We start from the raw sequence: 24,057 nt of genomic DNA, 5'->3' as shown, positions 1-24,057 counted from the left end.
TCTCTTCTCGTGAGAATCCGGGCCCTTGTCAGAACTGAGCACAGCACATCGCCAGTCTGCATGACGGCTCCAAAAGAAACTTTAAATTAGAACATCTCTTCTCCTGTGGTTTGGGTTTTTTGTTGCAGTATCACTGAGTCATCAAGTACTTCCTCCATGGGCATCCTCCACTGCAGTGGCTGAAAAGAGGAATGCTGAGGCACACCGTTTGATGAGCATCTTCTACCACTGATACTATGCCATTTCCAGCAGTGGTCTTTTTGTAAATTTTTCAATTTGTAATTTTTATTGAAGTATAGTTGATGAACAATATTGTATGCATTAAAGATATACCATATATTGATTCACAATTTTTAGAGCTAATACTCCATTTACAGCTGATTACAAAATATTGGCTGTATTCCCCCATGTTGTACACTATATCCTTGTAGTGTATTTTATACCTAATAGTTTGTACCTCTTACTCCCCTGTTCCTATGTTGCCCTTGACCCCTCACCTCTCCCCTCTGGGAACCACTAGTTTGGTCTCCAGTTGCTGCAAGTGGCAGGACTTCCTTCTTTTTTAAAGCTGAACAATATTCCGCTGTGTATTCATACACCACGTCTTTTTCCATTCATCTGTTGATGGACACTTAGGTTCACAGCAGCATTGTAAATAATGATACTGTGAACAATGTGGTACATGTGTCTTTTTGAATTAGTGTTTTCATCTTTTTCAAGATATAGATCCAGGAGTGGAATTTCTGGGTCATAACGGGAGTTCAGTTTTTAGTTTTTGTGGAGAAACCTCCGTACTGTTTTCTGGCAGTGTTTTTTGATACAGGTTTTGACTGGTTATTAACACTGGGTGGCCAGAGCTACCAGCATATAGGAAAAAGATAACCCAGATCCATTTTTTTCCAAGAGGAGTATAATTTGATGTCTCCTGTATTTCTCCAGTGGCAAAATTCATATGCTTTATACTGAAAGGTATGACTATGGTCACTCATTGCCACAGAGCACTCCGCTTTATGTGCTAATAATACACTTGGGCAAAGCCTTGTTAAACACAATGTACTGGGGCAAATGAATTTTCAGTTAAACTAATTCCAATTTCCAGCTATCATTTCTATTCTTCTTAATTTCATTTTCATTTCTAGCTATTCTTACACAATAATCATCTTGGCAGTCCCTTTTCCCACACGGATAGGTTCTCATTCTTGCCCTGCACTGAGGTCCATCTCTGTCATATAGAGTGATGCAATGCACTTGGACAAGAGGTAGCTTCTCAGATCTCTGTTTCCCTGGTGGCTCAGAGGTTAAAGCGTCTGCCCGCAATGTGGGAGACCTGGGTTTGATCCCTGGGTCAGGAAGATCCCCTGGAGAAGGAAATGGCAACCCACTCCAGTATTCTTGCCTGGAGAATCTCATGGACGGAGAAGCCTGGTAGGACTTCCCAGGGGGTGCTAGTGGTAAAGAATCCACCTGCCAATGCAGAAGATGCAAGAGATGCAGGTTCGATCCCCGGGTTGGGAAGTTCCTCTAGAGTAGGAAGTGGCAATCCTCTCCAGTATTCTTGCATGAAAAAAAATCTATGAACAGAGGAGCCCGGCAGGCTACAGTTCATGGGATCGCAAAGAGTCAGGTGCGACTGAGCACAGAGCACAGACAGAGCTTCTCAGAACAGCCAGAGTATTCACCTCTGCGAGAAGATTCCAAACATCTAAATGTGTGACTCTTACCAGCAGGGATCCCTTGAGCATCAAAAGTTCAGGAAAATACCCTCAGATATCAGGACTAGATGTTATACTTTAGACACATACTTCTTTTTAGGCAGAAATGGACATTTGCATTCTAGGTCATATATATATATATATATATATATATATATATATATATATATATATTTATATGATAAATAGAAAGTATACCCTCTGATTTTTTTTCTACAAAACAATCTGCTTATATAAAGCATGAAGACATAAAGGTTTGCAAAGGAGGGTTTTCAGTCTTTTCCTTAAGGACTTTACATCCATTACCAGAAGTTCCTGAATATGTGTTTAAGGCTTGATTCATTCAGAGGATATTCTGTAAGACAACTGCTGAGCTCACATACAAAGTGAAAAAGAGTTGGTCACGTTGTTCAATAAATACACACAAGGCTGGAAGAGTCAGTACAAAAATATGACTTGGCCCCTGTACTCAAAGATTTTATTAAATACCAGAACTCTAATATGGGCTTTTCCTTTTTATTCTGTTAAATAAATGATTTTCCTTACCATTTATTCAACAAATATTTTTGACCATCTCCAAAGTGCCTGATTGATAGGCTTCTAGTATTGAACACAGTTGACAAAATTGCCTACACACACACACACACACACACACACACACACACACACACACACACACACATATGGTATGCTTATAGAACTCCTAATTTAATGGAGAGACAGATCCAGAAACTGAATTATCGCAGTGTGCAAAGTGGGATAGTAAACCTAAGATTGTTTTCTAGTGTGAAGGAAAGAGTGCACAGCTCATTCTGGGTGGAGGAGAGGGTAAACTGGAAGGCTTCCTGGTAGAAGACATGCCTAAGTTGAATCTTAAGAATAACAAGGACTTGGCCAGAAAACAGTGGAGGAGGAAGCAGAAAGTATTTCAGCATGAAGACATGATGGTCATGCCAATGAAAACCAGCTGGGGTGTGTGTGTTGCTGTTGCAGCTGGTGCTGCTGGAACCTGGAGGCTGAGATAGTGGGGGAGGCCTTGGTCTTCACACAGCTGAGGCTGGGGAAGAAGAAAAGATTTACGGCAGGGGAGTCACAAGCTCAGTGTTTTGAGCACCTACTCTATGCCCTAATAGTGTGATGAGCTGCTGAAGCTACAAAAGTATGTAAGGCCCCGTAGGCTTGTGATCTGAAGCTGCTTTCTTCTGCACTACCCATTTTTTCCAGCACTTTCTTGTTCTACTCAAGGCCTGCTCACCCTTGACTCACACCCAGCACAGCTTTCCTCTCCACACAGTGCTGTTTCGAGGGTCAGTGTCCAGTCCTCGTCCTGTAGGCCAGATCCAGATCCAGGACGGAGGATGGGGAAGTTACTCCCAAATTCCTTGGCAAGATTAATGCATTAGGTCTTGTTTGAGAAGCATTGTACTGTCTCCTACTTCATGGCCTCAGGAAACGGTGGTGACCGAAGACCTCCATGCTACTGCAAACAAGTCCACCTCCATGGGGGAACTCTGAGCTGAAGCCATTCTTCAAACACGGATGTGCCTCTTCCAATAATTCTTTCCCCTTGGGTCTGTGGACACCTTGAGATGTGAGCTCCATCAATCTGTTTGTAAAATTTTGAGAGAATGTGCTTATCTGTTAAGAACAAACACTAAACTTTCTATATTTAACAAAAAAAACCCAAAGTTAATTTTGCAAAGTGGTCATATTTTTTCTCCAAGTATTCCATAGGGCTTTTCAATGAATTTACATCTCTCTTATGTATCCACTCCTATCCACATCCTGTAATTTTTGTTTTTTTTTTTTTTTTGGTCTTTATGTTCCTTTTTTTTTTTTTTAACAAAAGCATGTACTACTACTAAAGCTTTATAAACTGCCTTTCCCGCTCTCAAAACCCTCTCACTGCCTTCTTGTAACTACTCAAAAGCAGTAAAACGTAAAACCCATCTCCTTCTTTCAGCTCCATGGTTTACTTCCTGCTTATCTTCCTGTCTTGGTCCAAAAGCGTATTTTTATAGAGCTGCAGTTAAAAAATTAACTTTGTATTTATTCTTAACCAAATTACTAATCTTCAGTACAACATTAGTGGAATAATGTAATCTCTAGGCTTTGGAAGGAATGATGCTAAAGCTGAAGCTCCAGTACTTTGGCCACCTCATGCGAAGAGTTGACTCATTGGAAAAGACTCTGATGCTGGGAGGGATTGGGGGCAGGAGGAGAAGGGGACGACTGCCGGGGGCCAGCGTGAGGAATTCCGCCCATGGCAAAGGTCATGAGGAAACAGGCTTGGCATACGCAAAGGCGTGATCAAGCCTCAGGAAACCCCCTGTTCCCGAGCATCAACCCCAAAACCAGAGTCTGTTTTATGCTCTCACCTACACCTCTGACTTTACGGGGGGCTCTCCCCCATAACCGTTTCTCTCGGAGAAGGAGTAAACGTGCAGCTCCAAGGCGATAAAAATTCTTGGGCGTGACAAGAGTGTTTCAGCTTATGGACTCCTCTGAAGGTTATCTAGCCCACCTGTATAGGTTCGTCCGGCCACATGTGATTGTCTACAGCCTCCTAACCTGAGAGGCATGAGATGTTTTAGACTTACTAAAGGCAAATTCTTTTGGGGAGTTAGAAATTATTAGTATAGTTGGTTAGGAATTATATTGGTGAAGGGTCTCTTCATTTGTTGTGTCAATAATTGCTACTAATTCCCTGCTCTGGGTGGGACAAAGATGTCTCAGGTCAAACCTCTCTGCTGACAGACTAGCTTGTGTGACAGGATTATCCTTACTGCCGCCACTAGGCACATGATTGTTTACTACCTCTCAACCATAAACAGCACAGAGAGTTTTGGAGTATTTTGAGAGTCTTAATTAGCCTAGGACTTTTTCTTCTTGTTGAGTCAATGATTGCCGCCAGGCCTCTATATCCTTAGGCACCTGGGAATGTATTAATCAATGCATCTGGAATATAGCAAAGGAAATATGGTAGTTTTTGATGTTAGCAATACTAGACTTTTTGAGTTAATGGATTTTCTCTTTTGTAATAGATCACTGTACTTTGTTATATATCACTGTGTCCTTGCTGTGTAAGAATGTAACTTTATCATATCTTAAGACTAAATAGATCTTAAGGGGAGCATTGGTGAAAAGATTTTCATTTGTTGGGCTGATGTTTGCTGCTAAATCTCCATGTTCCCTACTCTTATAATGAATATAACTAGCATATAGGAAGAAATAAGTATCAACCTTTAAGCATATAGGAGAAATAAGTATTAACCTTTAAGACTAATCATGGTAACCTTGGGTTAAATAAATTCCTTTCTTGATTATGACTCACTACACCCTCACCCTATAGGAATGCAACTTTATTTGGAGGGTGGTGCCTGGTTTAAGAAAAAACACCCTTGGAAGAAATAAGTTTTTTTGGTTATCAGAAAGAAAGGATCATAAAATGTAAGCAGGTCTCACTCATGGCCAGAAGATGATGTAATATCCCTAAGACCTTTTTTTTATATACATTTATGTGAAGCACCTGATTTTGACAAAGGTCAGGACTGCTGACCCCCACGTGACTCTGTATTCATCCCTATGTGTAACAAAAGGTATATAAGCAAACCCAAAAATAAAAAAATCGGATCAGTTTCCGGAAAGACTGATTCCCCCATGCCGCTTCTTTCTTGCTCCCGTTTTTCTGGCTGAATTCCCATCTGGAGCATGGATGCTATTCCACGTAATCCAAGTTATTCAGCCTCCTTTTCTCCACTAACCTTCCTACTACACTATCCGTTTCTAATCTCTCTCTATCTGTGATTAAATATATATTTTTCCAAAGACGCCGACTCCGTCCCCACCTTCGAATCACCCTGGATCCACCGGGGCTGGACCCCGGCAGACGACCGAGGATGAGATGGCTGGGTGGCATCACTGACTCGATGGACATGAGTCTGAGTGAACTCTGGGAGATGGTGATGGACAGGGAGGCCTGGCGTGCTGCGATTCATGGGGTTGCAAAGAGTCGGACACGACTGAGCAACTGAACTGAACTGAACTGAGGATAAAATATAACAATTGTACTGTAGGCTCTGTAGGCTAAAACTGTACTATAGGCTAAAATATCACAATTTATGATTTCCTTAGTGTTGAATATTTAGGTTGTTTTCAGCTGTTCACTATTACACACGAGGCTGCCAATGCACCTTTAAGTATAGAGTCTCTCTTCTGATGAACTATGGAATGCCCTTTTCTTAAGTTCACAAGAGCAGAATTATTGCTGTCAAGGGATAAATACCTTTACGGCCTTTGATTTGGGGTTGGCATACTGCAAGCAAAACGTATTAGTGTGACTGGTACAGTCTTGACCCTAGAGAACGGTAAACGATGGCAGGCTGTGGCACCGGCAGACTGCCCTCCCAGCATTCACTCTGCAGGAAGTTCAGGCCACTGTTGTGAGTATGACCTTTCATTTTCAGTCAACTTAGGTTCTTATATCTCGGTGGTGCATAACAGCAGCTTCCAATGTAGAAGGTCGCATGACAAGGCATTAACCTCAAAGACTGATTAAAAGGTTACAGTAGAATATACTAGCGCCCTTTGCAGTTTATGACATTTGTGTCATTTAACCTTCTAAAAGACAAATTTATTTTAAAAAGGCATTTGCAAGCAAAATAACATTTTATTGAAAATTCAGAAGTTACAATACTTTTAAAGACATTTTTTCATACTATAAAGAAAAATAAGTTAAAAGGAATATAATTGACTCAAGTGCACTGATATATGTAGTTTTCACTCAAACAAACAACATCATTTCAAGAAATAAAACTCCACAGCTTAATTTATTCACGGTACAAGCATGTGTTTTCCTATTTGTTATCAAGAAAACTCTAAAGGAATCGTTTTCAGGGTGATCTTTCAACATACATCTGTCTGGATCCAATTTCAATGGCAAATTATATTAGTATATAACACAAAGTACTGGAATGTATATATGTGGATACATCAGGACTAGGTAACCTTGATATATAATTTTAAGAATAGGAGTGATTTGTAATTTCATTTTTTTGTAGGGCAATAAATAACATTTCTAAAGTATGTTTTTCTTATCTCCTAGGTCAGGACCAACAACTTTGAGAATGGTGTTAAGCCTAGTGAGCACCAGTGGCATAAATAAGATTATGGTTAACCACACTGCCAATTTGTTAGTTATTACAGTCAGCCATTTAATGTTAAGAAGTATCTTGTTATACCTTTTAGATTGAAGTCTCTTAAATTGTTTTATGAAGGGGAGATAACTGAGACAAAAAGATAAAAATACTCATTTAAAAAAACTCATTTTATAGCATTGCCTTTGTTTTTACCAAGTTATTTTCTCAACAGAAAATATTCACTGAGCCACTGGTATCAGTTAAATAATTTTATTTATTACTTCTATTAGCTCTGGTATGTATCTTCTCCCCTGCAAATGAAGAAATGAGGGGAAACATATTATCAGTAAACAAACGCACTTCTCAGCTGCTGTTCTGACCTCTCTTGCATGTCAGCCCCAGAGGAGATATCACAGGTAAGCTAGAGTAAAGCATGCCCACAGCTGGACATGTCACTGATGTAGAACTTCAATTAATATCCCAATTAATATCTGTATAGCACTTAACAGTTAGAGAGCTTTTCTACAACTAATACAAAAATACTGAATGAAATTAGGCCACGTTAGGACATTTACAACATGTATATTGCATAAAACACTTACAAAAATGTTAACTGCATCACACAGACACGAGGCAGAAATCATTTCAACAGAGAAGAATCCAGAGGACAGGATTAAAACAGAATATGGCATCTGCTAACATAGTATGTTTTTCATTTGGCAACACTATGCAAATTGGTCTCTAAGAAAAACTAGGTCTTATTTCTTCACTTGTGGAGAAACCATGCCATTCGAGGAAAAACAGATCCTTTGATAAAAAAGAAAGGTCTGAGAGCCAGTGTTTTGATAACCTCTGAAACTGGAGAAACTCTTTTGGCTGGAAAGCAACAGAGGTGACTGGCTTATCTCTGAGGTTTTCAGGGGTGAATAAAGTTTTCCTTTATCTTCCCCATTCCAATAGTAAAGTTCATAAGACACCTGGTTGTCTTTCCAAAGGTGTTTTACTGTGGTGGCAGATGAAATGCTGAAGTCATTTCAGCCAGAATGCAATGGACCAAAGATAACAGATAAAAAATTTGACAGGTGCAATCACTCTCATTTTTTCAGGTCCCCAAATAAAATCAATAGCTGGTTTGATCAAAGTATCTTCTCTAATAACATTCAGAAAATGTTATGACTCATTAAAAATAATTTTCAAGGGAAAAATATTACCTGATTTTTTTTGCAAATGAAATAAACCATCAAAAATCCTTATATAGAGTGCATTTACGTCTACATAGTGTTTCTTGATAGGAACTGAAACTATTCTCCCCCTCTTCCTTTCTGCATTTCAACTTGACTCTGAAAATATACTCAACATTTGTTCACAATATATAAATTAAGATTTATATGTTGCTATGATCAAACATTTGATATTTCACTAAAGTTGATAAATTTCATAAAGAAAACAAATGCAAAACTACAAAAATAAAATTTCACACAGACTAGAAATATTATCTGATACAGCTGACAAAAACTCTAATAGTGCTTTGTATTATATAATAGTTTTCAAGTCACTTTATACCAAGTTACATATCTTAAAAAAAATACCTAATTTACTCTTATATTCAAGATTATACAACATTCGCTTCAATGGCAATTACTTTTCCTACAATTTCTTCCACATTTTCCCAACATGACTAAAAGTTCAACATAACAGATTTGACATAAAAGTGTCATAAACAATTATTGGTGATTCTGGATGCAAATGTTTTTTTAAAAGTTTTGATGCTGATGAATTTGTACCAAAACAAAGTTTCTGATATACCTTAAGCATTATGCTCGACTCTATGATGTAAGCAAAAAATACTTGAACTGACATTTACATACAAAAATAGAGACTATATACATTGCAGTGATATTGGTGATATCTTTCACCAACCTGATTAAAAAATTCAATGAGTTTTAAATTATGATTTTAAAAAAATTAAGATTCTCAATTTTAAATTTAACCATTTTCATCCTCCATGCCCACTGAGATTCTTTGTTTTGGTTAATAACTGGGCTTGAAAAATATGGAGGAATAGAATAGAATGCATTTCTCTGGAAGAAGCCTGGAGCTCTCAGTATTTAACAGTTTATTATTGTCTCAATTTTCCCTTGGCTTGAATCTTTCTCTTATTTTGCCCATGTGGAGCAACAGAAGGCTCTGATGAGGAAGGCCATAAGGCCAGAAAGAGGGCAGAGGTCCTGTATCATTCCAGGTATCTATTTTTTTTTTTTGTCATTAGGAAAGATGGTACCTACAAACCTAGAAAGAAGAAACAGTAAGGACAGCTAAAGCCACACACAGGACAGCTGTGCATCGTCCACCTGCCAGAAGCTGAACCAGCAAGGTGTTTCCACTGGCTCATTAAAGCGCCGCTTCTGCCCCACAGCTGCGCTGCAGGCTTTTCAGAGCTCCCTGACTGTCTGCTCAGGTCACACGCACTTGGCAAACATCATATTAAACCGACTTAACACTAAAGTTGAACTGAACATAATTCATTCTTTTTCTAGGATGTGACGTGAAAGATAAAAAATCCTGGACCAGGAATCCAAAGATCAGGTTCTCTCGATCTCAAGCTGAATGGTCTCAATCAAGTTAACTTTAACCGACCTGGGGGTATCTATTTCCACAGGTTAAAAAAGGACAAGGGAATTTGTATTTCACAACTTTTAAAGTCTCTTTCGTATCTGGTTGAAACACTAAGTCAGACTCTTGCACAGGCCCTCTTGATTTGCATTATGAAGATCAGCTAAAAATAATTCTGTTTGGGGGATTTTCTGACACTTACATCATGGCTAATGAGGGTTTTCTAAACTTCCAAAGGGTAAACGTTAAGTATCTGGCTCTCTAATAAAAACACAATTGAGATATTTCTATACTAACATGAAGTATACTATGAAATTCATTAGGGTGGTCAGATTTTAGTTGGAAATGGCAACCCACTCCAGTGTTCTTGCCTGGAGAATCCCAGGGACGGGGGAGCCTGGTGGGCTACCATCTATGAGGTCGCACAGAGTCGGACATGACTGAAGTGACTTAGTAGCAGTAGTAGTAGTAGTAGTATATACCTTCTTCTTTAATTCTCTTAATGCTGAAATGTTCTCTCCTCAACCAGGTGATAAAAGAATAGCATGGAGGTAAAAGAATCTTGGTTGAATCATTTCTGACTGAAAGACAAGTAACAGTATTTCTTAAATTATTTAACATTTTAATTTTTTCGATTTTCAAAACTAAAATTTTTGAAATTGCTTCTAATATTTAAAACCAAGAAATATGTTGTAGCTTATCAGTACTGCCAATGTGTCCTAGTGGTTCTTAAATAGTTTCCAAACCGAAGACTCACATCTCTGCTTCTACTATTTCATACCCGATGTAAAACATGTCGAATTCAAATTTAAAGGGGGACCGTGTGGAGTGCTAGTGATAGCTCTGGGAGCAGGATAAATAATTTCTTCAACAGTTACATATGTCCCTAATAAGAAACCAACGACTCCAGTGAACACGATGGAAACGTTCTTCAGGACCATCCATATACTGTAGTGCTCCTTAGAGAACGTGAGAATTTCAACCAGGGGCGGCAGGATCAGGGCCAGCGTGCTGCTGCTCACAGCTCCGACGAAGGAGATCACAATGTCTAACCGAGGGATGAGGATCGCGCCGGCACCTAGAAAATCGAAAATACAAATTTTCCTTATGTAAATACCTAATACCTATGTATTAGATATACAGATACTTTCAATACATTAAAATTAACTGATGCAAGTAGGCACTATGAAACTATTGCTTGTGGAAGCATCTGTCATGTTTTGTTCTGAGCTAAAAATGAAAATAAAGAAACCAAAACACTGAGTGATGTTTCTCAGACTTTGACTTATCATTAGGGTTTCTTACATACACAACTTTTAATTTTTGCTATGAGGTTTTGGGTAAAGAATGCATTTTCATTATTCTGCCATTCAGCTCACTCTACAAAGCACAGAATCTGGTCTGGTATGGTATAAACAAATGGTTAAATCAAAGAGAAGAGATAACTATTTCTTACATTAGAATTCCAATTAACCAAAATAGAAGAAACCATGGAAACAGAAAATCATTATTAGGTAAACACCATCAGTAATAACTGTTGCAGGAAAAGTCAATGAAGGATCCTAAAATTAATGGGCAAAAGGCTCAGATGACAAAGAATTTGCCTGCAATGCAGAAGACCTGGGTTGGATCTCTGGGTCAGAAAATCCCCTGGAGAAGGAAATGGCAACTCACTCCAGTATTCTTGCCTGGAAAATCCAATGGATGGAGGAGCCTGGCAGGCTACAGTCCATGGGGTTGCAGAGTTGGACACAACTGAGTGACTAACACTTTACACTTTTCTTTTTAATAACAACAGGAAATACCCCTATTAAAAACTCATTAATTATAAAGGGAAAAAAAGAGTACATTTACTGTGGAGACATCTGACAGACACCACTTTAATCAAGTGATCAAAGTTAACATCAGCAGTCATAAGCCATAATGTGATGTACTGAGAAGTGCAAAGCATCACCTGTGGAATTCTTGTTAAAGATGCTTAACTTCAACCTAATCATAAGAAAGCATCACACAAGTCTACACTGAAGGAAATTCTACAGAATTACTGACACTTCAAAGATGTCAAGGTAAATGAAGACAAAAAAAAGGTAACTGTCAAGACTAGGGGAGACTAGTAGGCCTGACAACTAAATTCAAGTGGGACCTCGAACTGGTTCCTGGATCAGAAAAAGGGAAAACCAGTGAAATCAAAATGAGGTCTACAGATGAGTTAGCAGCATTTTATCGATGTTAATTTCCTGGCTTTAACTGCTGTATTGTGGTATGTAAGCTGCTAATATTAGAGGAAACAGAGTAAAGGGTTTATGGTAATTCTACTTTCTTGTACAGCTTTTCTAAGCTATTTCAAAATGAAAAGTTAAAAAAAGTATGCACCATTATTGTCAGCAGGATTTTATGCCAAGCTATTGACAAGTTTTCTGCAAGTTTTGATACAGCACTTTTTTGATCTTATCTTTATCTTACCAAAAGGTATCAACAGAAGGTTTGCAAAAATCGAGACATATTCTTTCTCTGAAAGTGCAGTTGCTCAGTCGTGTCCAACTCTTTGCCACCCGTGGACTGTAGCCCACCAAGCTCCTCCGTCCATGGGATTCTCCAGGCAAGAATACTGGAGTGGGTTGCCATTTCCTTCTCCAGGGGATTTTCTGACCCAGGGATCCAAATCTGAATTGTCCTTAAATCACTGAATGATTTGTGAAGGGCTGGAGTTGCCACCAGAAATAGTAGCTAAGTTTGCTGGCATGCAAGCTGTGACAACTCTATCACCACCGCCACCAAAGATGACTACATAACCACAGTTCCAGCTGTGAGGCCTCTAATTATGTATGTGTCGGTGTTCCTTTCCTTGCCTTCAAAAGCTATCGGTTTTCTCACTATTCTTTGTCATCCTTCTATTTCTAAGGTTACTCTCCTTTGCTTTTCTTTTCCCTGCATGTTTGTCTCTTACTGAACTTTCTGTGGTGTGTGTGTGTGTGTGTGTGTATAATTTAACTCATGCTCTTTGCAATCAAGTTTCGAGTTTCTGGTCTCCTGGTTTCTTTACTTCTTAACTGTCAGTTTATGGTTTCTCCCTCCCCGTATTCTCTTTGTGGCTCTCGGTGTTTTTCCAGGAGGATGTGGCATTAATTTGGAGCCACCACATTTCTTAGAACCACACAATACTACTTACCACTTTTTATTTACATTATTATGAAAGCTAAAATCCTAAAAAAGTTATTTTGAAATCATAAATATAGCTGCACTTCTACAAGACCAAAGTACAATAAATCCTCCTAAGTAAAATAATGTGAAGTTGGAACTCTAAACTAGAAATAAAGTGAATCCTTGTTTAATGGATGTGTGCTATACCATTTTAACACTTCTCTCAAAGGAAGTATAAAGCATGACTCTCAATCACAACAGAACATTTCAAAACCCAATGGCTTTTATCCATTTTGTGAAAAAATACTTATAGTAGATGGCAGTATTTAAAAGGGCAATCAGACCAACATGACTACCACCTTGTCATCTAAAGAGCCTTTCATTTTGGAGTCTATTTTTTGTTATTAATGTTTTCCAATAGGCCAAGTTGTTATGAGTAAATCAAGTGAAGTATTTTTGGAAAAGCATCTGGAGAAACACTATAGTATTTTAGAATTTATTTATTCAGACTAAAATTCCATTTACCAAATGCTTTTAAGTCATGAAATTTATCAATTAGATAAAGTCATTCTTTAAATGTTATATAACCAATATATATTTGCTAGTAAAAATGACTTGAATTATTTAATAATGTTAGTAAAGAAGAAAGTGAAATATATATACTTTAGGCAAATGTGACATAGAAGAACTCAAAAATCACAAAAATAGTAAGTCAAAGGATAGCTTGGATAAGGATAGTTTATTCACTACAAATTACAAATATTCACTACAGGATTACTATAAATATGCTGCCCTTTGTCATTTACAGACAGTTATTATGAATATATCTGCTGCTGCTAAGTCGCTTCAGTCGTGTCCGACTCTGTGCGACCCCAGAGACGGCAGCCCACCAGGCTCCCCTATCCCTGGGATTCTCCAGGCAAGAACACTGGAGTGGGTTGCCATTTCCTTCTCCAATGCGTGAAAGTGAAGTCACTCAGCCATGTCTGACTCCCAGCGACCCCATGGACTGCCGCCTACCAGGCTCCTCCATCCATGGGACCCTCCAGGCAAGAGTACTGGAGTGGGGTACCATTGCCTTCTCTGATGAATATATCTAGTAAGTACTAATTAATCTTATTCAGTATTCCCAAAAATTGTATTATAGAGGAAAAGAATGTATCCTTAAGGTATAAAGTTTTCTCTGACATGGAAAAAAAAAAAAAACAATGGCAAAAAAGGCCCATTTTCTTGCAACTTAATGGTAAAAGCAGATATATCAGAGAAAAAAATAAAATGCTTGATACTGTAACATCAACAACACTCTAGCTTGTAAATCTTTTTTAAAACTTATTTATTTTTAGTTTCAATTGCACTGGGTCTTCATTGCTGCACGCAGGCTTTCTCTAGTTGCAGCACACAAATTTAAGTTGCACAAACAGTGAATGATCCTCCCCACATACCTACTGACTCTAAGATAGAATACCAGGGCACAGATTGGTACTTATTTGCAGCTACTGTGACAACTAAGTTAAATGGTCTGGTACGTCTTCATAGTATTCTACAAACTATGAAAGATTTATGCTTTATGTAGTCATAGTTTACTAAAAGAAGAAAGCATACTCTCAAATCCAAGGACTTTTCAAATTAGAAACAGTAAAAGGATCAATGAATTGGACAATAACAGAAATAAGTTGTATTTAACATATTTTGTAGGTTCAGTTCAAACAGGGGATCGAAATACTGGTTTGAAATCAAAATTTAGCAGCTTCTTTTACAGGTTTGTCTTTAAAATAAAAGGCATTTATTGCAGTCCAAGGTGGCCTCTGGCCAGTTGCTAGTCACTCTTCTCTCTTACCTGTGTAATGCCTACCTAGCAGGTAAGGGTCTATGGGGAACATGCAGGAAGAGCCTGACCCATCCTTTCAAGCTTTAGATTACATGAAGAAGATGCTGTGAAACGGCGATTCAATACTAAATGGAGACCTAGCCATAACATACAACCCAAGCTGATGAGCCCCATACTTTTGCAAGATCTGTCCTGCAGACGTGGACCGAGAACCTGGAAAGGACTATGGGGCCTGAAATGTGCAAACCCAGCTGGGCCTCCACTTCCCCTGCTGGGGCGGTACAACCTGCTCTACAGACAGGACAAGGTCCCGCCAGCTCTCTACACACCCGTCAGTAGAGTCCTCCCCAGGACATTTTCAAGTGCTTTGGATAACGGATACAAAACAGGTCTGTCATGAACATCAGCTGATTTTAACTTGGAAGGACCTGCCAAAGATTTAGATGAAGGTCAGAGGCCAGCGATGTGTCTCAGTGAAGTAGAAGGGCATATGACATGGTCTGCGTTCTCTGTGCCCAATGCATGCTGTAAATACAGCCCTCACATATGGTTAAACAGGCTTCTCTATTTTTAACTAAAAGACAGCAGCAACAAAGAACAGGCTGCAACTCTCGGTGCTCTCTACTCAGCCCTTGAGGAAAAGCCCTGGCTGTGGGGATAAACTCCTGGAGGCAGAGGTGCAGTCTGGTCCGGACCACAGCAGACAGGGAGCTCAGCATAACAGCAGCCAATGTGCGGAAGTGGGTGAAGTTATTAAAATTCAGTAGCTAATCTTAAAAGGAGACATGCATTCAGAATAGAACTGCCTTACATCTCCTGATAAAAGGACTTTGCCTAAAATACGTCTTTTTATTTAGTACAGCTGTCAAACTGTCAATAAAAGTAATGTGTAAAGAATATTCTAAAACATTTTAAAATAATTTTTTCCTCCTGGGTGTTTCATTAATCATTGGAGTATGGGTTTACTGACTTCATTCCTCAATGTGATTTCCCTTACTAGTTGACATATTTCATTTAATTAATTGCTTCGAAAAGTATGTCTTATCTACTTTATCGACTTTGCCCAGCTTTGCTGTTTCCTTGAACAAAATATAATACACCCAATTCTTTAAATCTAGGCATAAGCTCCACCCCAAGGTGCTCAATGAAATTTAGAGTTGCCCAGAATTTCTAGTTCTACCATTCTCTAACCTCGAATGGGCCAAGACAGTTACTCAAATCTTCTCTAGAATCCCCAAAGCGGCTTGTCCGCCAATCACCAGTCATCTCGTCCTTGGGATCATCCTAGGCAATCTCCTCAGATAGGTCGGTGTGGCAACTGTCTTTCTCTTTGCAATTATAATAAAAGTGGTGACAACAAAGATAGTATTAACAGCAACTTCTAACCACTTTGTTCATATTTTTTAAATGTCTTATCTTCATTTCATAGTTGAGGAAAGAAGGGCTCAAAGATGGTTTGTAACTTAACTAAAGACCCAGCAAGGAAGTGGGAGGCCTGAGTTCTGAACCGTCGCATCATTGTGACAGTGCCACGGCAAAATGAAGGCCCCTCTCCACGAGTCTCCATGATTAATTCTACCTTGTGGGGCATTTTATAATATGAAACTATAATAAGATATTATACACACTCCTTCAAACAGTAAGTAAAATAAGCCACTAAAGCTGTTAAAGACCAAAACAGAACAAAACCCATTCGTATAGGTAGTCATGGAGAGCTGAACTGTTAAACATACAAAAGTTAGCAGATATAAAAAAACCTCAGGAAACTAGAAAGCCAAAGCAAAATGTTATCAACCATATAAAGAGTCACTTATGCATCTGATTTAAATATACTTATATTTCAATCATGAGCAATATTATTTTGAAAATAATAATTTGGTTACTTGTTTTACGTGTGATAGGATCTGATTTATGATTTTCTTCTCTATCAGTAGAATAACAGAATTTTAAACCAAAATATATCTAGTTAGGTGAACATAATTATTTCAAAAATATAAAAAATATACTTTAAGTAGCTTCATTAGAAGAAATTCAACAATAAAAATCATAAGTATGCAGTGATACTTACAAGTAATAGTAACCAAGAAGGACCTTATTGCAAATTCATATATATGCTTCCATTTAGCATGAAATCTGGATGTGATCACAGGGATAATTATCTCTGCTGGAACATAGAACTGAATTGAATATGTCACAAAGATGCCGAAGGAATACAGAATTTTCACTGATTGGTATAACCTGTTAAAAATTTTCAGAATTTAGTCATTCTTTTATTTCCAGCCTTACCGACATCTAACTAACCAATGAAGTTATAAGACATTTAAAGCCTACAACATGATGGTTTGATATACACTGTGAAAGAATTCCCACAAACAGAATTAATTAACAAACACATCCATCACCTCATATATTTGCCTATTTTCTTCTGTTTTGGTGGGAACACCAATTCTACTCTCAGCACATTTCAAGCATACTATACAGTAATATCAGCCACAGTCACCACATTATACATTAGATGCCCAGACCTTATTCATCTTTTAACCGAAAGCTTGTATCGTTTTACCAAACTCCTCTTTTCCCCCATCCACCAGCCCCTGGCAAACACCAATCTATTCTCTGTTTATCTAAGTCATAATAAAAATAAAAGAAATAAAATGAAAATAACCAAAATACAAAGAAAGTTAGATTCATATTAAGACAACGTGCATGAGCAAAAAACAAGACAACATGCATGAACCTGGCGGGCTTTATGCTAAGTGAAAAAGCCAGGTAGAAAAAGACAAATACTGCATGCTATCACTAATAGGTCAAGATTATAAACAGTTCTCCTAAACAGCTGCCAAACAAGAAGGAATCTGATTAAGTCTCCTTCTATAATGTACTCATCCTAGGAGTGAAGGAGGAAGGAAGGAAGCTGAGTGGAAACAGATTTGAAAATACTACCAACAGCAAAATTAAGGAAAGAAGGAAGGCCTCAGGGCTAGGAATAATACAAACTTACTATTAAAAAGACCTCAAGGCATATTTCTCACCTTGATGTTTTAAAGTTTAAACATAAATGGTCAAGCTATTGAAATGTACAAAATAACCAAAAGACTCCTGCTTCATATACTTTGATATATAATTTTGGAGAATTGAATATTCTTATCAGTTTATTATTACAGTCCTTTTTTCTAATTATCTTTTAACTTACATGTTTTAAAAATATGATTAACAATATATCTAAAAATATATCATTACACATATAGGTAAAATAACTTTTCTATTGGTATAAAACAAATTTTATAGGTTAAGAATCTGGTTATTATTAACACCACTCAGGAATATTAATTACATGTAATTACTATCATTTGCTATTACCCAGAGTAAAAATGGGAAATAAAATGGTCAGTATCTTTTTAGAAGCTGGTATATTTGTTAAGGATCCATCAGACAGTAATACAGAAATCAGTGTTAAGGAGAAGCATTACAGGATTTTAAAGTCAACTATTCCATTTTTATTTTTGTTTCAAGAACCCTCTAATCTCCATGTTTCGTATCTATAATTTAGAGCACTCTATTTTTCTATACTCAACTTTCCTACATGTTTACCAACCTTTGTTCTCATTCTGGTTTTAAGCATGTATCTGCAGTAATTGTCCATATGTACTAATGTTGGCCATATATGCTAATAGTTTCAGAAATTTAATAATATTTACTGTGATGAAAAAAGAAGACAGGCAGAGGAAAGGAAAGGCAGAGGTCATTTCAGCCAGGATTCCTAGATATAGGCAACTTTAATATTGGAAGAATATCATTAAGAATTTCTGAGGGCGAGAATGGAAGAAATAGTTCAGAATATGCAAATCTTCTTTATCCTGTTTCCTTATATTTCTCTGCATCTTTATTTACTGGGCCTCTTGGTGATTCCATTCTTGCCTAAACATTTTCATCTTAGGTAACAAATTCCTCAGAGGTCAACTCCCAGATTTCCTGGTAGGATCAATTAAGACAGCTTGATTATCTGCCACTATTTGTCATCTATATCTCCCAGAATATTTAACCTCCTAGTTCCTGTATGCTACAAACAGGAACTCAGACTTAAGATTTTTTTTCTGTTTTGTGGGGAATGTGAAGTCCCAGTTCACTTATCTAAATAAATTAAAATATCTACCCCATGTCTTCCCTGTTCTTACATGCTTCTCTCCTGTTTGAATTTTCCTATCCAATGTGTGCTTCAAAAGGATTCCATGCGTGAGATGGAAGAAGTCACTTTACTGCTTCTCAGTGTCTGTTTATCTGAAAACTTAATATACCCTTGATGTCTCTTAGAAGAATGTCTGCTATTTGGATTACTCTAGTGGAAATCCTGGAAAAACACTGCCAAAACATCATTCAACTAAGACTAGCAGTTACAAGGGAAATGCTTTCATACCCAGAATACTATTTAATGAACATTTACTAAGTGCTGAGCAACGTGCTATATTATGGAGATGCATCACAAGCCCAGAGGTGGAGGGTTTCTGCCTCAAGGTGCTCCTGTTCTAGCTCAGAACTGTGAATTTACTTGATTGCTTAGTCGCTCAGTCGTGTCCAACTCTGTGAGGCTCCATGGACTGCAGCCTGCCAGGCTCCAAGAACACTGGAGTCGGTTGCCCTTTCCTCCTCCAAGGGATCTTTCCGACCCAAGGATCGAACCCGTGTCTCCTGTGTCTTCTGCATTGCAGGAGGTCCTTTAACCCCTGAGCCCTTGGGGAGGCCCAATTTACTTTATTATAATCTTTAAAATGTACCCTTTACTTCAAAAGCTAAATGCACTACATTGAACAATATCACTCATAATATTAGCTTCAAAAGATGATGCCTCATAAGATTGAAGGTGATAAGTGATTAATAACATGGAGTCTCTCTAATCCATACTTGCTTTATTCTGGGGCTGCTCTCTAACTCAACCTTTTATTGTAGGAATACCCCACATGGACTCTGAGACTTTTAAGTCAACGTGGCATCAAAAGCCTTTTACAGCTTCTCATGGCTGGTAGGCCATGTGACAGTTTCAGTCACTGGCTTTCACATCTGAGGCAGGGATTAGGTGGGCTCCTGCTTACATTTCTTGGGACCAAAAAAAAAAAAAAAATGGGCTTCAGGCTGGACAATCTACAGCTAACCTCCTGTTTGCATTTCCTGAGACAGGAGATAGGGGGGCTCCAGATTATGTATTTACAACCAGCCTCCTCTTTGCACTTTGAAATAGAAATAACAACAGAAACAGGGAAAATAGCCAGGCTATATCTTCTGTGCACACCTTAAGGTAATAGTCACGGCAGAAACAGAGAGGGGCTAAACCCTGTTTGAGTAAAGGATCAAGAGGTCATGTATTTCCCATCCTTGGGGCAAGGGAGACACTGAACATGTGCACAAAAGCTCCTTGGGGTCAAAGGAGGGGGCACGCCCCCACAGTATGTGATGCCAAGGCTGCCTGGCATCCACTGGAAAATGGATTCCAGCCCAGGACTGGCGGGCTACAGTCCATGGTGTTGCACATGCCCATGGGGGAGGGTCCTAGGGTAAGTCAGGTGTGGAAAAAGAAACCCGGTAATTGGCCCAAAGTAAACAAAGGCCCAGAAGAGCTGCCCTATGTGAGTGCCTTAACTGCCTCTTTGCAGTGCTCTTCGTCGCTAAGGGGGACACCCCAGCCCTGCCCTCCAGGTGTGCATCTCCGCCTTACATCTTCCTCAGCTACACAGACTTTCTCCATTGGGCCCTCGCACTTGTGATTGCGTGTGTCTAATAACAAACTTTGTATCTCTTTCCACAGTTTTTGCCTCCTTGAGAAATGCACTTCAATGGGGGCAAGGGCTTCTAGCCTCTAAGCCTTGCTGATCTAGTGGCTAGTTTCATCCAGGCTACCCAGGTTCAACTTCTGGGCAGGAAACTAAGATCTCGCTTCACATCACCGCTCACTGCTGCCTCTCCAAGATCAATACCCAGCCAATAAAGAGTACATTACACAACCCTAAACTGCTCAGCCTATTGCCTGAAGCACAGGAAGGGGAGGGAAGAAGGGACTCATACACAGCAATTCAAGATAGGAATCTCTGCAATAACCCCATGATTATCCTAGTCCAAACGTCTCATTTTGGAAGATTATCATTATGAAAGACAACCACCTTCTCTCCAGTATCCCTCACCCATGGCTAGTATTTTAACTGTTCTAGTTGAAGAGAACTCACTTCCCAATGCAGGAGATGTGAGAGACGGGGGGTGGGGGCGGGGGTTGATCACTAGGGTGGGAAGATCCCCTGGAGAAGGGTATGGCAACACACTCCACTATTCTTCCCACGGACAGAGAAGCCTGCTGGGCTACAGCCCATAGGGTCGCTAAGAGTCGGACGTGACTGAAGCAACTGAGCACACACGCACAGCTGCAACCGTAAAGAAACAGACTGTAGGCCAGAAGAGGCGTGTCTCCACAAGAAGGCGCTACTCAGCAGCAGTTCTCTCAAGGGGAGTATCTTGACTTGCTTTCCTGTTTTGTACAGATTTTTGTTTCCAAGGATACAAGGCTCCCCTCTTCCAAATAAAAAGCAGGTGTCTAACCAGGCTTTCCTGAATAGAAACTATGATCTGGTCAACTAAAAAAAATAGTCACAACCTGAAAGTGGAGAGCTGTTTTATTTGATAGTCTGGTTTTAATTAAGGCTTATAATGAGTTCCTTTCTAACTGGGGAGCCATGGCAATTAGGGAACAAGGCAAAGGTGGGGAGTGGATGCAGAAAAAGGGAAGGATTCATTAGAGCTTCTGCAGGGACAGTACCACCCCCTTGAGGTTTAGCTGTGAAAACCAAAAGCATGCCCTCCACCTCCGTGCCCACTGCTACTTCGCCAGGTTCCTAGCTCCCTGGGGAGAGGAGCGTCTCAACCTGACAGGCAGGCACTCCCACCTCGGTATCTTCCCCCTTAAGACTTTCTTCAGATACGTTCATGAACAAGGGTAGGGGAGAATTCTGAGATCGTTTCCCCACCTACATCTTATAGTACTTGTCAAATTTACTTATGAACTTGCTTTTAGGATTTAGTCTAAACTTTACTTCAAGTGGAGAAATGTATCATTTTGTTTTCTAGACGCTGTACTATCTTTGCAGAGAAACTAAACTACCATAATTCTTAGCCTTGATCCTCTTATATAAGCTGTTTGTCGATACTCCATACTAAACTATTACAAAAAAGAAAAAAAGGAGCACTTTTGAAGGAAACAAAATCATATTATCAACTGTAGAATAGGTTAATGAAATAAATGCCAAACAATCACGTCTTGTTTGTAGTCATGTCTCCAGCTTGAAACAAATGAATAGCGCTGAAACGGGCCCATCCTGGATGCCTTCCTAAATATATCATGGCTAAAGTAAAACTGTAATTAAAAAAAAAAAAAGATAAACACGCTGCATAGGTGAGACTTGGGCAACCTGGAAACTACTCTAGGTACTTTCTCCCTATCATAAATGGTTCCCTACACACACTTGTTCTAACAACATTTTGGACTCTAATGAGGACCCAGGATTCAAATGTCTACTGAATAGCAATCCAACTCTCATCAGGAAGCCAGTCAAAATATTTAAATTTAAGGTTTCACAGACTTCCATCCAAACAGCTAAAGGAGCAGCACGATATTAGGTCAGCATTTATTCTTTGCATTTATCAAAACTAACGAGTTACTTCCCATTTCATAAATAAGGGAGTAAGTCTACATCATAATCACTGCCAATATCTTTATTAAATCTCCAAAGATCAATTTCTGGAAGAAGATAAAGACTCTACATATTGCTTCATTTAGCAGAATATGGTTCTAATATTAAAGAGGATATTAAGATGCACCACACTATTTACAGCTGACCCTTGATCAATGCAGGGGTTGGGGTCAGACCCTGCATACAACTTCTGATTCCCCCCAAACTTAGCTACTAATAGCCTGCCACTGACTAGAAGCCTTACTGACAGTCAATTAACTCATATCTTGTATGTTACAGGTACAGCTACATATATTTTATAGATTCATGACATATCTTTTTTGTATTTCTAGGCTATGTAGTTTGTGAGTTTTTTCAAACTGTCTTGAATCTCAAAAATTTTTCTAACATATTAATTGAAAAAAATCCATATAAGTGGACCCATGCAGTTCAAACCCCTGTTGTTCAAGGGTCAACTGTATAATGTGTCCTGTATTCAGAAAGGACTGAGGCACATACAGTGTTAAAGCTGACCACTAAAACCTTGAGGGCCATAAGTGATGGGTTATATGATTTTATCAGAAACCCAGAATGTTAGATTTTTGGCAGCAAGGATAAATTTTTTATTAAAGTGAGTCCATATTAAAAGAGTTCACGTTTCACCTGTTATCCAAATTTGGAACAACCTGTATTTTAATCTTTTAAAAATACGCCACAAAAATCTGTAAAATCAGATGATCTCTGATGATTATGAAAAAATTTAGATTACACAAATAAAGAAACCACAGTAAAGATTTTAAATGTTTAAACCATAAAACTGAAAATACACCTTTATCATAAAACACTAGTAAATTATAAAATATACAAATTAGGTTAACAAACTCTTGTCTACCTACCACACGTCTTGGGGAAGATTTAAAGTTATGCTGCCTTTGATATCATCGTGGAAACACATATATCCTAAAGTAGCTAATGATACATACAGTGCTGTGACAATCCCCATGCCAATATTCAATGCCTGGGGGAAGCGTTTTGATTCTTTCATTTGATTTTCCAGTGGAAGGACCTAAGAAGAGAATGCAAGTAAATGAAAACAATATAGCATCCTCCTGATAGGTGCCCAAATTAATCTTTGTATAGTATATGCAATACATAATGGTTTATGTATTTTTCTAAATATTACATATTTTTTCAGACTACAGATTTTTTTTAATTCCTAAAATAAAAAGATTTTAAATCAGCTCTTAATACACAAAACTGTCAGGTTTTTTTAAAAAATAAACTTTCTACTTCGGAATAATTTTCGATTCACAGAAAAAATGCAGAGATAAACAAAAGACTCCCATACACTCCTGACCAATTTCTCCTTTGATTAACATGTTCCACAACCAAAGTACATGTGTTACAACTAAGAACCAATATTGGGACATTACAATTAAACTCCAAAATGTATTTGGATTTCACCAGTTTTCCCGCAAATGTCCTTCTTCTGCTCCAGGGTCCGGCAGGACAGCACTTGCATTTTGCCATTATGTGTCCTTAGTCCCCTCTGGTCTGGGGCAGTTTGTTGATCCTTCCTTATTGTTGATTACCTTGACAGTTTGGAGGAGCACGGTTATGTAGTTGGCACACTGCCCCTTTATTAATCGTCTGATGTCTTCCTCATGGCTAGACTGGGAATATAGCTTTCAGAAAAGTACACCATGGAGGTGCGATGCCCTTCCTATCATACATGCTGTCAGCATGATTTATCGCTGGTGAAGTTCATTTTGATTCCCTGGTTAAGGCAGTGTTTGCCAGTAAAGTTCTGCTTATAAAGTTCTTTCCTTCCTCCTCCTCATACTCTATTCATTGGAAGTAAATCACTACAGGCAGCCCACACTCCAGGGACTGGGGGGAGTAAGTTACAACTCCCTGAG

General features: G+C 38.6%; 1 protein-coding gene across 2 annotated transcripts in view; it reads right to left on the bottom strand.

Annotated features, from left to right (window-relative positions):
• Positions 1-6,361: 6,361 nt before the first annotated feature.
• The window catches only part of SLC36A4 (solute carrier family 36 member 4), a 41,018-nt gene continuing 23,322 nt past the window's right edge, over positions 6,362-24,057 (bottom strand). For both annotated transcript variants that reach the window (XM_027959262.3, XM_027959263.3), the window contains 3 exons: positions 23,035-23,204; positions 16,501-16,670; positions 6,362-10,541 (listed from right to left, as the gene is read on the bottom strand). In XM_027959262.3, coding sequence (XP_027815063.2) covers positions 10,234-10,541; positions 16,501-16,670; positions 23,035-23,204 — 648 coding nt within the window. In that variant the 3' untranslated portion in view covers positions 6,362-10,233. The remainder of the gene's footprint in view (positions 10,542-16,500; positions 16,671-23,034; positions 23,205-24,057) is intronic.

The sequence above is a fragment of the Ovis aries genome, chromosome 21, assembly GCF_016772045.2.
Source record: "Ovis aries strain OAR_USU_Benz2616 breed Rambouillet chromosome 21, ARS-UI_Ramb_v3.0, whole genome shotgun sequence".
Classification (NCBI taxonomy): domain Eukaryota; kingdom Metazoa; phylum Chordata; class Mammalia; order Artiodactyla; family Bovidae; genus Ovis; species Ovis aries.
Note: the sequence above shows the minus strand (reverse complement) of the source record. Positions and strands in the feature narration are given on the sequence as shown.